The 17,200-nt window shown below is 35.4% G+C and overlaps 1 protein-coding gene across 1 annotated transcript; it reads left to right on the plus strand.

Moving 5' to 3' along the window:
* Positions 1-10,792: 10,792 nt before the first annotated feature.
* Positions 10,793-14,746, plus strand: LOC104649301 (amino acid transporter AVT6A-like). Its single transcript, XM_010328191.1, has 5 exons — positions 10,793-10,919; positions 11,055-11,141; positions 14,145-14,310; positions 14,376-14,519; positions 14,608-14,746. The coding sequence occupies exons 1-5, from the start codon at positions 10,793-10,795 to the stop codon at positions 14,744-14,746; spliced, it is 663 nt and encodes a 220-aa protein (XP_010326493.1).
* The last annotated feature ends 2,454 nt before the right edge of the window (positions 14,747-17,200 follow it).

A 17,200-nucleotide genomic window follows, 5' to 3' on the forward strand; every position in this document is an offset into this window, starting at 1 on the left:
ACACATGATGTACATATCCGTAATGCAATGTGATATTCCCTTTTTAAGATATTAAGTTATGACTTCTTTTTCTAATGGACCTATGAAAGCTGCTCGTGAAGGTTCGGATACCTCTGGTTCCTGACATCATGCACTAGAAGGGGTTGATGCTGGTCGTGAAGGTAAAACCTCTTGTTCTTACTTGGGATGATTTTCTTAAGAAATTTCGTATGAATTATGTCACATTTGGGAAGTATCCCCTAGATGTGACCATATTTGTCATCTTCGTAGAGGATTAGGACTAGCCTCTTAGCATTCATCATTATATTCATAGGGTGAAAATGCAGAAAATTTAAAAACTTTTCCTCTACACTACTTCATGAGGTTTACTTAGACCTCTCGCTTACACATAATATATTTATATCTACTATACATAGACCCTTCGTATAAGAAGATTAGATAGTCTTCTTTGTTTATGGAACACACAAATACAACATAGTCTTAAAAGGGATATGTCATATTAAACAATCTAAATGGAGTCAAACATATGGGAACAAGCCCTTACACAATGTAGATATGCCACGTAGGGCTTACAACAATATATCGAAACAACATGAATGACATGATCGTCGTTAGACTATAACAAAAAACCATATCTAGAGTTATAACAAGGCATTATCCACGGACTTGAGGACATACCCACTTGGAGAGTGATTTCAAGCTTTCCTTTAAAAGTTATCACAAACCCTTCAACGAGGGGACCTAAAATGTTGGGGGGGGGGGAAGAGGGGAATCAGGTTAGCACATCACTTGTACTAAGTATAGGACTATATGCACATACAACATAGAAATCATGCTAAAAAGGGTATTTAATTAGGGCATGCTAATTTACTTTGAAAAGCATTATCCACATTCAAGAACCAATACAATACAATAGTGCATATTCGTTAAGTCAAGAACATGACAATACCAAGACTAGTCAAGTCAATATGCATATCAACATAATTTAGCACATAATCGAGACAACTCTATCATCAAGTTATAATGTCGACAATCATGTATAAGATTTCATAACATCATAACCAAAGGAAGACCATTACTCATGAACCCTCATTAAGTCCACTAGTGCAATGACTAAGTAAGGAACCATAACCTAACTCAACCAAGCAAACCCAACATGAACTATCAGTAATGTCCAACTTCACATACTATATCATTAACAGTAAATATCATCATACTTTAGCAATAGAGACCAAACACATGTTCATAAGTGAAAAAAACATCACATAGCGTCATTAACATGTAAGATCATCCTATACATATCATTTACATTTATAAGCACAAAAACACAGAAGAACATCCTTCTGAGACTTCTCTGAAGGCTATCTTGTGCAATGTATAGGTAGAGTCACATAACCCTACCTAGACTAAGCTAAACCCATTAGGTCATCCTAGTTAGTGTTCTGTTCATTGCTTCATTTTACCTTTTGGGAACATCTTTCCTACACCGACATTTACAACATGAGATAATATAGAATTCAGTGTCGTGGAATCCTATACCGAAAGAAGGCAGACTACTTGCCACAGTAGTATCAAAACATGAACGTATCATCTATGTGGAACCACTAGCTAGTATTCCTATGGGGGCAACATTGTTCAAGAACTAGGAAACTTAGTTGGGACCCTCTTTATGCTACATGCATTATAGTCTCCAACATTATGAGTACATTAATGATCCTACCTTCCCTATGTGGGAAGGACACTAGTCATTTCTAGTTCAATCGGTGCTAAGATAAAGCCCCTTTTGAAATGTCTTTCATTAATAGTCATAACTTAGTTTAGGTCATAGGGTCTACCAATTATATAGTCATCATCATAGCTCATTTGGAATTGCATGAGTATTATCCTTCCATTACAATTCACACATCAGAGGTTAGAATATTTACATAACCACAATATGACAAGGCACATGGGTAAATTAATCACTACCCTCATGTCATTACAACCTAGACAACAACTCACGAGACATAATTAAAGACATCCCAATTCAATATCACACAAACCTTAATCAATATTTTCATACGTAATAATTCAATATAACTTCATAATAAAACACAATTAATCATAATTGAAGTAAAAGGATTGAGATCAAAAGACTTACCCTAATCTCCTTAACAAGCTATCATACAATGGTTTAGAATCAACCATAAAATTCAACCCAACAATGTGTGTAATATAATCATTCAAAAGTAATCAACAAGATTATAAACTCAATTGAATCACTACACAATAATTGATCACTAGTTCATAGCCTAGAGCTAGGGATTTACATCAAATTCATAATGTACTTATAACCTAGAGTAATTAACAAAAAACTAGCATTATCGAATCATAATAAATCACAATCTAAGTAAAATAAACGAAAGAGACCATAAACAAAGCAATTTAGAAGATCAAAATTCGTAATAGAAGAAAACCCACTTGAAACGCATCTTTTTGAAATCACTTGGAAGGAACCCTTTGAGGAAAGGAATCCCAATGTTTAAAGGAATCACATACCTTGTTAATTGATTGAATATGATGAAGAAAACTTCCCTTCTTTCTTCCCTCAGATCTTGATTTATCCTTCAATGGAGTTCTTCTGTTTGGGAGAGAAAAAGAAGAGAGAAGGAAGAAAAATTGGGTTTTGGGAATTATTTGAGTTGGGTTTAGTTTAATTACGTTAGGGGCTTTATATAGGTGATTTACAAACTTCATTAGACCTCCCTTAACCCCTAACTAATTCAATAACCATCTAAATAATTAATTTGATTAATTAAAACATGGCAGCCAAAACAGTGACCTGACCTACAAGACCCCGACCTATGTGTCATAGGTCAGTCTATGGCCAGTATCCCTTCCGTGCTGCACATCCGTCAATTTGGTCAGAGACTTGCCAACATGAACCCTCACGAAATTGACTAAGGGACCATTGACACCCCATCGATTGGCATACACCTCATTGGTTGGCTATCGTTGATGGCACTGTCTTTTGACATCGTTTAACAAAACAGCAACGACCCTCCTTAAGGACCCTTTGTTTGGTCCTTGGAGAGTCGTACCCGGACATTCGACTATAAACAAAATTTTATGTGTGTTAGATAAAATTTCACCAAATTTCATAATTTTTCGATTATTAAAAACTTTTCAAATAGTATAAGGCACGCTAGAACCTCTTGAACTAGTTTCCGGAAGTCATAGACGTTCCTTGACATTTTGATTCTTAGACTTTTTTAATGACTTGTATACATTATATTTGACCTTAAAACAGTGTTTCAACTCTTAGACTCTAATGTTAGGCTCTATATAATACTTTAGAATTTCGGAGTATTACATTATCCCCCCTTGATGAATATTCGTCCCCGAATGACGTTAAAATTCTTTGAAAGGAAGAAATAGAATCAAGAATTGCAGCCTAATAAAAAACAAATAAAAACATGAGTTACAATTCAAATCAACATAACCTCAAGATTTTTTACACAATGCAACTCAAACATTACTTTCAACTCATAAGAGTTCAACATTCATTACATGCTTATTCACTTATTCCAAAGCTTTTTTCAACACATATCAACATGGTCAATACAACTTATGAAAAATGTTGTGATAATAAATGCTACATTAACAATATTAATGGATCAGAATTCACATTCCAACCGCTATTATGGATCAAAGTGTCACGTTCGAACACAGCATTAAGGATTAGAGTATCATGTTCCGACACATCATTATGGATCTTAGTGTCACTTTTTGACACAACATTATTGGATTGGAGTGTCACTATTCAACACGGAATAATTGGATCTGATTGTGTCGCTCTGATATCGTAACATGAAAGGAAAAATATGTTGAATTAACTTAATGTAATCAATTTCAAAGAACCCATTTCCCAAATGAGTGTTGTGTTGAGGCATGAGTCATCATATGTGTGTTTGATATTGAGAGTGATTGTGTGCCTAATGTACATAATGTTTTCCTTTGTTCCCTTTTATAGAATGCAGGGAATGTACCGGCAATTTTGACTTGCCCTCAGCCCTAGCTAGTCACCAGCATATCTGGTTCGAGGTTGAGCTACTCATTAAAGATCGTTTTAGACTCTCTCGGTCATGACATGGTGTCATTACATTTGAGCCATAAGCTATTTTATTAATTTATTTTGGTGTATTTAGAACTCTTAGACTAAGTATTTGAAGATCAGATGTCCTTAAAATGAAGACTTTCAGGTTTTGAAAATTAACATAAAGTAGACTTTATAAGATTTGTGTTTCTTACACTAATAAGATTTTTAGCTTCACCAATATGATTAGTATTTCATAAGTTTACTGATAGATATAAGTTTGGGTTGGATTCATTTGTGCTCTCACATAGGAGTTTAAGTGTGGGTTCCACTCATGACTCGTTTTGGGTCTTGACACTAAATAACATTCTATAAAATAGGGGTGGAGTAAATTCAAAACATAACTTCAATGGGTTGAAACAAAAAATGAGTTGTACAATTTTTAACAGAGATTGTTTGTGCATTTCTGATAGGAGATTTTTTATTTTTATTCTTCTTCATGAACTAGTGAAAACTGTTGTGCGGAATTTGAGATAATACGAGAAAATATAAACGCGAAAAACAAGACAACAGATTTACGTGGTTCACCAATAAATTGGCTACGTCCACGGGAAGAGAGGGAGCAGTTTTATTATGGAGAGGCAAAAACAGAATTACAGAATAGGGTTTGCCATAGCGTCTATATATAGTGCTAAGCTACGCCCTAACAGGCTTGGGCCCAAAATACATAATTGACAGATAATTAAGGGCCCAATTCAAGGCATTCAACAAATCTCCACCTTGACTTGAATTCTCCAAACAGATTCTTCAGACGCACTATGATAGTGCCAGGCCTCCCCCTCTTCCTCAGAATTGCCCCGCAGGGCAATTACAGCTTCTGATGTTGAGCAAGTCCAAACAGTGTTGAAACTTGCTCTGTGGAACCGGCTTTGTGAACATATCAGCAGGATTATCAGCAGTTCCTACTTTCTTCACCTTGATTCTCTTCTCACTTCTCAGAAAATGATACCTCACGTCAATATGCTTGGTTCTCTCATGATGGACTTGATCCTTGGCTAGACAAATTGCGCTCAAACTGTCACAATAGACCATAGCCTGATCATGATGCAGACCAAGATCACTAACTAGCCCTTTCAGCCAAATCCCTTCTTTTGCAGCCTCTGTCAAGGCCATGTACTCCGCTTCCGTAGTAGACAAAGTCACTGTAGGTTGCAAAGTTGTCTTCCAACTGACGACAGATCCTCCAAGGGTAAACACATAGCCAGTCATCGATCTTCTTGTGTCAACATCTCCAGCATAGTCAGAATCAGAATAGCCAGTAACCAAGCACTGAGTATCACCTCCATAAATGAGACCAACGTCAGATGTACCTCTAAGATACCGGAAAATTCTCTTCACAGCCTGCCAATGTTCTTTCCCTAGTTGTCCCATGAATCTGCTCACTACACTGACGGCATGTGCTAAATCTGGCCTTGTACAGACCATAGCATACATCAAACTTCCTACGGCACTGGCATAAGGGACTCGTGACATATACTCCTTCTCTTCTTCTGACTGTGGAGCGAACATGGCAGTGAGATGGATATTGGAAGCACTGGGGGTATCAATAGGCTTAGATGAAGACATGTCAAACCTCGCCAAGACCTTCTGAATGTAGCTTCTCTATGACAAGAAAAGTTTCCTTCTCTCTCTGTATCTAATGATCTCCATCCCTAGAATCTTCCGAGCGGCTCCCTGATCCTTCATCTCAAACTCAGCACTAAGTAAACCCTTCAGCTTCTGAATGTCATACTTCTTCTTTGCAGCTATCAGCATATCATCTACATAAAGCACCAGATAGATGAATGAATCATCCTTGAGCCTATTGTAGTAGACACAACAATCATATGAGCTCCGAGTATAGCCCAACTTCACCATATAGCTGTCAAACATTTTGTACCACTGCCTTGGAGACTGCTTAAGTCCATATAAGGACTTCAACTTGCAGACGTGATTTTCCTTCCCTGGAACTTGGAAACCATTCGGCTGAGTCATGTATATCTCTTCCTCCAACTCTCCATGTAGAAACGCTGTCTTCACATCAAGTTGTTCAAGCTCCAGATTCTGATGTGTAACTATCGCTAGTAACACTCGGATGGAAGTATGTCTGACCACTGGTGAGAAGATCTCATTGTAGTCCACTCCCTCTCTTTGGTTGAAACCTCTGGCAACAACCTTGGCTTTATACTTGACTCCTTCTGCTGGTGATATCCCTTCCTTCTTCTTGAAAACCCATTTGCAAGTAATAATCTTTCTCCCCAAAGGCTGTATGACCAAATCTCATGTCTGATTCTTGTGTAGGGACTCCATCTCATCTCCCATAGCAGCAAACCATTTTTCAGAATCAGGACTTAAAATGGCTTTTTTGTAAGTAGACGGCTCAGATGTATCTACCTCTTCAGCAACCTGCAGTGCATAACCCACCATGTCCTCAAAACCATACCTTGTAGGTGGCCGAACTCCAACCCTCCTTGGCCGATCTTGAGCTATACTCTGATGGATATCTGATGGCATAGATTCTGGAATATCAGTTTCTGTCTGTGGCTCTTGATCCTCCTCTTCAGGTTCTTTCAAATCGCTCTCGCTCTGAATGACTTGAAACTCCACCTGTTTATCAAGACTCCCAGTTTCTGACGTAGTTGTAGGCTTCACAATGGTTCTAAGCAGAGAACTTTCATCAAAGACAACGTTCCTGCTCATAATGACCCTCTTTTCTGCTGGAGACCAGATTCTGAAACCTTTCACTCCATCTCCGTAGCCCACAAATACTCCCTTTTTAGCTTTTGGTTCTAACTTACCTTCACTGACGTGATAGTAAGCCGTACAACCAAAAGCTTTCAGATTTGAATAATCAGCAGCTTTTCCTGACCACATCTCCATAGGTGTCTTGCACTGTATGCCTGTATGTGGTCCGCGGTTAACCAAGTAGCAAGCTGTACTAATCGCTTCTGCCCAGAATCTTCTATCTAGCCCAGCATTAGAGAACATGCACCTTGCTCTCTCCAGAAGTGTTTGATTCATCCGCTCAGCTACACCGTTCTGCTGTGGTGTATTTCTGACTGTACGATGTCGAGCAATCCCTTCACCCTTACAGAATTGATCAAATTCAGACCAGCAGAATTCCAGCCCATTATCAGTTCGCAACCTCTTGATCTTCTTCCCTGTTTGATTTTCCATCAAAATTTTCCACTCCTTGAACTTCTGGAAAGCTTCACTTTTATGCTTCATCATGTACACCCAAGTCATCCTTGAGTAGTCATCAATAATGGACACAAAAAATCTGCAGCCTCCCAAAGACTCAACACGGCATGGACCCCATCAATCAGAATGGATATAATCAAGTGTGCCTTTTGTTTTGTGAATGGCCTTTGGAAACTTGTTGCGATGTAGTTTTCCAAAGACACAATGTTCACAAAACTCTAGGCTCTTAACCTTATGACCAGCAAGAAGATCCTCCTTTGACAAAATTTGCATCCCTCTTTCACCCATATGACCAAGTCTCATGTGCCATAACTTAGTCATATCCTTCTGGTGAACTTCTGACGATGCAACATGGGCTGAACCTGTAACCGTGGAACCTTGTAGAAAATACAAAGTACCACGCATGACACCTTTCAGAATCAGATTTGAACCCTTCCAGACCCGCAAGACTCCATCTTTTCCTGACCAGCTGAATCCCTTGCTGTCCAAAAGACTGAGAGATATCAGATTTTTCGTCATCAATGGAACGTGCCTGACCTCGTTCAATGTGCAGAAGCTACCGTCATGTGTCCTTATCTTGATCGAGCCTGTCCCAACCACCTTGCAGACAGAACTGTTGGCCATCGAGATGCTGCCTCCGTCTACCTGCTTATAAGTCGTGAACCACTCTCTCCTGGGACAGATGTGATAGGATGCCCCAGAATCGAGAACCCACACATCTGAATGATGAGTGTGCTCATCCGCAACTAGGGCAATATCTTCTTCAGAATTGGTGTCTTCTTCAGCAACAGCAGCAGACACTGATTGTTTTTCCGATTGCTTCTTCTTCTTCGGACAATCAAATTTCCAATGTCCCTTCTCCTTGCAGTAATTACAAACATCATCCGGCTTTGCACCCTTCGACATCGGCTTATTTTTCTTTCCGCCGTTTTTCCTTCCCTTTCCGCTACTAGTGAACAGACCGGAAGGCTGTATGTCCGTACTTGTGCCGTTAGCCTTATGCCGTAATTCCCTGCTATGAAGGGCCGATCTGACTTCTTCCAGTGACACAGTATCTTTCCCAACAATGAACGATTGAACAAAATTCTCAAACGACATTGGGAGAGATACTAACAGAATCAGGGCAGCATCTTCATCCTCGATCTTCACATCGATATTACGCAATTCTAATAACAAAGTATTCAATTGCTCTAAGTGTTCCCTGAGTTGTGTACCTTCAGCCATTCGTAAACCGAATAGACGTTGTTTCAGAAGCAGCTTGTTGGTTAGAGATTTTGTCATGTACAAACTCTCCAGCTTCAACCACAGACCAGCAGCAGTCTCTTCATCCGAGACCTCCGTGATGACGTCATCCGCGAGACACAGCATGATCGTCGAGTGCGCCTTTTCCTCCAGAATCGCCATCTCAGGAGTAACGACGGCGTTCTTGTCTTTCGACAACGGCACCCAGAAGCCTTGCTGTTTCAACAAAGCCCGCATCTTGATCTGCCATAAACTGAAACTGTTCCTCCCTGTGAATTTGTCGATTTTCACGTTCAAAGCAGACATCTCGAATTCTCCAAGAACACCGATTAACCGAGAGGCTCTGATACCAATTTGTTGTGCGGAATTTGAGATAATACGAGAAAATATAAACGCGAAAAACAAGACAACAGATTTACGTGGTTCACCAATAAATTGGCTACGTCCACGGGAAGAGAGGGAGCAGTTTTATTATGGAGAGGCAAAAACAGAATTACAGAATAGGGTTTGCCATAGCGTCTATATATAGTGCTAAGCTACGCCCTAATAGGCTTGGGCCCAAAATACATAATTGACAGATAATTAAGGGCCCAATTCAAGGCATTCAACAAAAACCTTAATTTTTAACCAATTAAAAGTATTTGAGACCCATATTAGGATCTGCTTGTTGTGGGATCTACTAAATAGAACCCTTCAAAGCCATATTTTATTTGATGGCAAGAGTAATTTTTGGGTTTAAAAAGATGTAATTGAAATTGACTTTTGTAAAGAATTTTGACTTTCCGAAAGAGTTGCAACTTTTATGAAGAGTTAACACTTGGATAAAAAGTTATGAATTTTCCATAAGGTTGTGAATTTTTTGAAGGACTAAGCGTGTTTTTGTGATAAGTAAAAACAGAAGCCATTCACACTATCATCTATTCACTATAAATAGATTGGTTTATCTTATTTTTTTAATAACTAATTTTTGAACTTCTTTCTTTTCTACTAAATATAGTATTTTAAGTGAATTTTACTATTGTTGACTGGTTTGCTGACACAGTGGTTTTATGTATTAATACGTAACATTATTCTAATATGAGAGGATATATTCATGTTGTGCGGAATTTGAGATAATACGAGAAAATATAAACGCGAAAAACAAGACAACAGATTTACGTGGTTCACCAATAAATTGGCTACGTCCACGGGAAGAGAGGGAGCAGTTTTATTATGGAGAGGCAAAAAAACAGAATTACAGAATAGGGTTTCCCATAGCGTCTATATATAGTGCTAAGCTACGCCCTAACAGGCTTGGGCCCAACATACAGAATCAACAGAAAATTAAGGGCCCAATACAACAACATTGTATACCGTCGGGCCGGGTCCGATTCAAGGCATTCAACAATTAAATCAAGCTTGAGTACTTGAGGGAACTAATTTTCTTATGGAAACATTTTGCTTTTAGTGGGGTCAATTTTTTTTTTGGAGAAAATATTTAGTTTATTATTTTTAATTTTTTTTCAAATTCTATTTTCTTTTCTAGTTTTAAGTTTCTATTTTTAAAAAATTCTTTAAATTTTGTCGTTTCTTAGAAAGTTATTCAAAAGTATTTTTTTAAGTATCTTAGTAATATTTTCACACCTAAGGTGGCTTTGAAGTTTAGGTGTTTATGTCAGGCATGTTTCATTATACACAAACATTCTACTGATCAGCTTTGATGTCTCCTTGGGAGGATAGTGTTTTTGTAGCTCATGCCGAAAGTTCTAACATTTATCTTCATCGCAAGCATAACTTCTTCGGATCAAACATTAACTATCTTGTTTTTGCTGCGGAATATGCCTAACTTTTTGCTTTTCTCCTTCAGCTATTTTTTCCTTTAATATTTTATAGACAAAATTGATTGATTTCTACTATGGGATTCTGACGTTCCTTATTTTTATGGTTTCATTCTTGTATTGAAATAAACAGAGTTAAAGATTTCCATTTAAATGTTTGCCAAGGAGGAGGTTGGGGAGAGGTGCACATATTGTATATAATGGGAGTGCTTCTAGAATCATTGAAATTGAACTTGAAATTTATCCTGTTTATGAGTGTGACTCTGGCGAAGACTTACCATATGCTCCTGTAGATTTTCCAAATGCTAGTGATTAGTGGGGTTGGCGGGTGGGGAAAAGAGTTTCAAGTTCAGGTACCTTTAGAGATAGATATTTGTATCTTCCGAATCAGTTTTAGGCTCCAAAAAGTGGACAAAAAATGGCTTTTCGAAGTAATATTTCAGTTGAAAAGTATCTTCAGTCTGAGTATCCTGACATAGATATGAACAAATTTTTTGCGTCAATTAGTTGGATGATTCCTTCGATGAAGTTGCCAAGCTCAAAAGGTTAGCTTTTTGTTATATAACATGTAGATATTTATTTGGTCTTTTGCTTCAATTGAAAAAAACACTTAACACATCTTTTTATTGAATTGATGCCAAATTTTTTTTCTTTTTAATCAAAAATTGATTTTGACTCAGATATGATAGAGAGGACTACATCTTTGGGGACAGAATTGCAGGCTTTACTGTCTGATTTTTCTATAAGAGCCATTAGTTGTATGGCTGGTAACGAAATTTGTAGCAATATATCAAAATAAAATCCTTTTCCAGCCATGGTTTGGGATATTTGTTGCAGTGAAGTTGGTTTTTCCCGAGGTTATTATTGTATCCTTTGCTTTAGAACTATATTGGGTACATTTTTATTGATGTGAAGCAATAATAGATTGATACATATGTGGATATGTTTCCTATCTAGATTGTGTTATACGAGATTACATGGCTGGGAAAGCTGGAGAAAGCATCAATTTAGATGCACAATATTTATGTCTATACTGTGATTCAAGGATGGATTTGGTTTCACATGCTCAGATGCTTATAAACACCTGCACATTTATTTCTACTTTTGATTACATTGAAAATATTTTTAATGTTGGCATTTTTATTTTGCTTGGCTCACAGAAAAGAAGTGGAAAATAGTTGTTGCATCACACTAAATAAATCAAGGCAATGGTATAACTAATTGATCAGTAGTACTTTTTTCCCTTATGATTCTATATGTTTTCCTTTTGAGTTTTACATTTACAAGAATGATTAATTTGATAATAATAATATCAGCTTACAAAAGGAGTTTGCATTCAAAAAGGAAGGTTGTGTGGATAGTACTAGTAACATCTCTCCCCTCTCATCATCTTCTTAGTGTTGATCAGATCTTTGACTTTAATATTTGTTTCTGAGCAAGACATTTAAGTAAGTTTCATTCTAAACTAATCGTGGGTCTTTCTGGTGGTACGTTTCTTTGAAAATAACAATCTAATTTTGGAACGAATATTGTACTACTATAGCGTCGAATGGATGGAATGGATGTATTTTTAGTTGGTTTTTGGTTGTTATAGTTAAATTAGGAGGGATATTTGGCAATGTTGAAATTGAAATTTGGAATTTTGAACTTTGGCAGTACGTTCTTTAACAATTTGAGAGGGAAAATCTTAGGCTATTATTGGCTAATGACGGATAATTTTTGAGGTTATTGATTAGGTTAGCATGACTTACTATATAATACATGTTATTGGCTAGAGAATAATTAGAAATTGTTTAAATTTTGTTTCTTAAAAGCTTAAGGACAAGTATGATTCTCTGTTCTAAAGATTGATTATTATGGGAACAAAATTGTGGGTAGATAATAATTTCATAACGATGATGACTTGAGGGTTATGAGAAATTATTAATTACGACGTAGAGTAGAGAGTCGATCTTGCTTCAGCAATTTTACTTACGGGTGGATTGAATTCAATGAGTTCTTAGTTAGTTTCAGTGTAATAGATTTTGTTATGGTGCTAGGCTTTTATAGAATGTGTTATATATTATTATCGATAATTAAATTTTAGGTTTATTAATGTATTATATAAAAATAATTAGATTAAGTTATTGTGCTATTTGAGAAATACTAACCTTGATACATTAGTTTGTATAAAATTTTAGGAATTTCGTTATAGTAATATGAGTGTCTACGGATTGGTTTGCTGATATATTATGCATACTTGATAAATTGGAAACATTCTAAATCATTGAGAAAAGAAAACGCATCAGTGAAGTAGCTTGAATGACTTCAAATCTTTGGTGGAGGTAGGTAATGGGTTATTTTATTTGATAGATAGACTCTTAATAGTGCTTGATAAAAATTGAGTTATATGGTGAAGTTCCCGATTTACTTGATTGTATGTTCTATGATTGGTCTGAAATCCACAGATTCTGAAATTATTAATCTTGAGCCCTCTATATCAAACTGATGTTTTGAATAAAGAAGCCTTGATGAAAAACTTTTAATGCACTGAAAATTAGGGATAATGAATGATAATTTAACAATATTGATTAATCTGAGTGTCACGTTTTGATACGATTTTATTGATCAGAGTAGGGTCTTGAGAAGATTGAGTTTCTTTGAATGGTAGAGTTTCCAAGGCTTTCAAGAAGTGAAATTTGGTGAATCCTCATAGCATCCGAGGACACCACCACTATGTTGTATTTTATGTTCTTTTCTATGTTTAGACTTGTATGGGTTGTGACCTAAGGCTAATGTAGTTTTGATGTCATAGATTATTTTTGAGACATATGTTAGTAGTTTTATGAAATGATTCCGCATTATGTTTTGAAAGAAAAGTTTTAATTTCGCACTACTTTCCATATTTATTTAATAAATAAGTGTCTAAGGTCTTGTATAAGACCTTGTAGAGGTCAAGTACCCCGTGTTCCTACTTGAAGGATGTCGTAACTTCTAGGATGTACATTGGATCGTGACACTCCAAGTTCTAGGTTATTGATGCACATTTATGATGGAATGTTGATATCATATGTGTACATAGTGAATTGGTGATATATCTAAGAAAAAAATTGAAGTAATAATATAAGTATTGAAGGCTAGTAGTTCTGTTCTAACTTTGCTTATTTGAAGACTTCTGATTTAGTTTTTAAATTTTCATTTCAGATAGAAGCAAGAGGCATGTAACACTATTTTAGATGTTTTACTGTTAGTATTAGTTGCAGAACTCTTCATCTCTCACTTGATTATCTGTTTCATGGATATCAATATAATGGACTATAGTTGCTCCCTATTGAAATTCTAGAGGTTCATATATGACAAGTTAAATATGATGGTTGGTGAAATTTTTGTTGGTTTATGTCATAGTCCTCAAACTATATTTTTATCACATCCATAGTACTTTGCTTTACACTTGTGTTGTATCTTTAGTTTTGGAGGTATTTTCTTTATCAGGTTATAGACTCTTCGGTAATTTATAAATGAAATATAGAACATTCTAGCTTCTTCTACAAATTTGATTTTTTAACATCAGATAATAGGATCATATGTAAAGCCTCATGTTTATTTTCATTGCATGGAATGTTCTAAAATGAATGTGACCTGATAACTGCTCAATGAGTGACCAGAAATTACTTGAAAACATACAAAAATCTAATACTTGTTTGATGAGTATTACTGTACCTACGAGATGGAAGTCAGAAGAATTCAATAGTCACTACTTTAAATTGTGTTATGCTAAACTGTGCATATAGAAACCAGCTTTTTCGGATTCCTTCTCTTTGGTGATCATACGTTGGATGATGTACTCCCCAACTTTGATGGTGAACTTGAAATTCCTTACGGCTCATTACTTATTGATGTGGTGCCAGTGAGCTATGTGATCCACTTGATGCTTGTTTTCCCATTGTCTTCTTTTCCGTTCTCCTCAATATTAATGGCCACTTTTTTCTCTGTGCAATTCCTATTTCCTATGATAATCGCAGATTCCTTTCAATCATAGCAACTCTCGTCTGTCTCATATTTTTTGGAGAAAATTGTGTACCTAAGATCTGGGATGCCTTCCATTTTACTGGCGCCACGACTACTGTCTTTGTTGGTTTCGTTTATTCAGCTACTATTGTCCTTAGGTGAGTACTATCTTCCCTTTTAAACTACTTATCTGTAATCATTCTTATATACTTAGACATAATTCTCCATGTTTGTCATTGATTACAGAGATACACATGGAATTGCAACCAACAGGGACAGGCTATTTTCATCGGTCATGATATTGTTAGTTGTTTCCCCAAGTAGTGTGGCAATCTGCAGTGACATTTACAACCTTTTCAACAATGCAGTTGATGTTGGATTTTAAAAAGGTGTGAATGGAAAATGAAGATTTGCGACTTTTATGAAGAGTTGTGACTTTTATGAAATGTTGTGACTTTTATGAAAAGTTGTGACTTTTATGAAAAGTTGCGAATTTTATGAAGAGTTGTGACTTTTATTAAGAGTTGTGACTTTTATGGAAAGTTGTGACTTTTATGAAAGGTGACGACATTTCTGAAAGATTGTGACCTTTCCGGTAAGGCACAATAAGAACCTTTTCACACTATCCTTTGTTGTCTATAAATTGAGGGATTTCCTCTTATTTTAAATAGAATTCATGTATTTCTTCTTCAACTACTAAATCTAGTATTCTAAGTGTACTTTACTGCCGTTTGGTGGTTCGCTGACACCGGAGTTTTTGATATATATACTCTGCTGATTGAGATTATTTTACCCAGGAGGTCATATTCCAAATCAAACCTCGGATACTAGAGGGGAATAATTTCCTTAAGGGGACACGACGAATTCAGTGGACTAGATCTTTTTCCTATTAAAAAAAAATTCAGATTCTGGTACGTGTTTTACAAACTTTAGATTTGTGAATTAATTTCAGTTCTTCTATTCTTTTGTTCTTTACTAATTCATTAAACTTGGTAACTTCGTGTTTCTGCAAAGTTTGTTGGAATTAGTAAAATTCTTTAGACACATATTAACAACAATTCTTCTTTAAGAAAAATATATCGTATATTTTTTTAAAATCTGTTTCTGATTCTAGTTTTGCTACTAGTTTTAATTTTCTAGTTGTGAAAATGTTCTTAAACTTTTTTTTCTGACAAAGATGTTTAAAGTTTTGTTCTAAGTATGTTTGGAATACAAGATGAACAACAATCTTAAGGAAATTATTGTGCTGTTAGTATTTTTTTGTATTCTACTGATTGAGAGAATCTGATCATGGAAGTAGAAGATAAATACATTACTTCTTCATAATTCGTTGCTTTGTTTTAGCAAAGTCGAAGTGAGAATGTAACAATTTTTTTTATTGTATTCCGGTTAATGATTACCAGGTAAGCTTCTTATTAAATTATCTAAGGAGGAAAATAGTTTCTAAGAGTACTCATCTTAGATTTTTTATTTTTTCTAATTATGTGTATCTTTGGAAAAAGATTTGCAAACCATATGTTGTTAAATGAATTTTACTTCATAGATATTGTTGCTTTTAAAATTCTTTAGTTTGCAAAAATGAGAGATGCATATTTTTGTTTTGATAAAATAGTATTTCAAACTGTTATAGTTGGAAGACTATTGATAAGAAAAACATTTCTATGTGGTAAAGAATATGTGTTATTCTGTTTGGGGAAAAAAAAGACTTTTGTAGTTTTGTACTCAATGAGAAATGTTAGTGTGTCTGATTTTTTTAGACTAAAAACTTTTGTGATTTTATACTCTGGATAAATTGGACTCTGCAATTGGTTTGAAGAATATGAAAACTTCACATAATAAGTCTATGTTGTACTTTTGATTTTCTATAAACTTCAATGTAACATAGAAATAAATTATACAATTTTGTTTTGTCCTTATTGTTAATATTTAAAATTCTAAGTGGCATGTCTATTTATGATAGAGAAAAAATATCAGTGACTTAGAATTTGTGATTTTGTGTCTCTATGGAATGAACTTTGACATTGTGTAAACTTTGTCAAAGAGAATTGCAGCACTGTAATTCTTTCGTAGAATAATGTTTCCAACATTAAAATATGTGGAAAAACTATTTTCAAATACTTGAAAAATATTTTTGAGATCACATCTGAAATGTGGGGGTTATTTGCTTATGATTAGACTTGGTGCCTAATTTAACTTTGAAACAAATGATATGAAATTTAATGATACTTTTGCATTATGTTATACCCACAAAATTCTTGGAGTATATTTGGTATTGTGGTTGTTGAGTTTCTTTATTACTAGTATATAGTGTGTGTTGCCAATCTGTGTTATAAAATCAGAAATTACTGGTTCTAATAAATTATTCAGAAACATGAAGTAACTGAGAATTTTTATAACCAGTAAATAAGATGAACAGAAATTTATTTGTAAAAAAATAATTTAATCTGTAAAAACGTACCAGAATCTGAAATCCTCTTATTGAAAATTTAGGAAGAAAATCAAGTCCACTGAATTCACAGTGTCCCCTTAAGGAAATTATTCCCCTCTAGTATCCGAGGTTTGATTTGGAAAATAACCTCCCAGGGTAAAATGATTTTAATCAGTAGAGTATAGATACCAAAAACTCTACTGTCAGCGAATCAATCCACAGCAGGAAAGTACACGAAGAAATATGTGATTTTAAGAAGAAGGAAGATCAGAAAAATTTGTAGTTAATATTCTGAAGACTGAATGGTATTTATAGGCAAGAAGAATATATTATGAAAGGTTGCAGCCCTTTCAGAATTAACACGACCATTAATGAAAGGTTGCAAACTTTCAAATGGTATTGACTGTACCT

This window comes from Solanum lycopersicum, chromosome 9, assembly GCF_036512215.1.
Source record: "Solanum lycopersicum chromosome 9, SLM_r2.1".
Taxonomy (NCBI): Eukaryota; Viridiplantae; Streptophyta; class Magnoliopsida; order Solanales; family Solanaceae; genus Solanum; species Solanum lycopersicum.

Coding starts and splice junctions, on each gene's coding strand:
- LOC104649301 (XM_010328191.1), top strand. CDS start 10,793: ATGGCTTTTCGAAGTAATATTTCAGTTGAAAAGTATCTTCAGTCTGAG. Junction 10,920..11,054: donor GAAGTTGCCAAGCTCAAAAG/GTTAGCTTTTTG, acceptor ATTTTGACTCAG/ATATGATAGAGAGGACTACA. Junction 14,311..14,375: donor TTCCCATTGTCTTCTTTTCC/GTTCTCCTCAAT, acceptor TGATAATCGCAG/ATTCCTTTCAATCATAGCAA.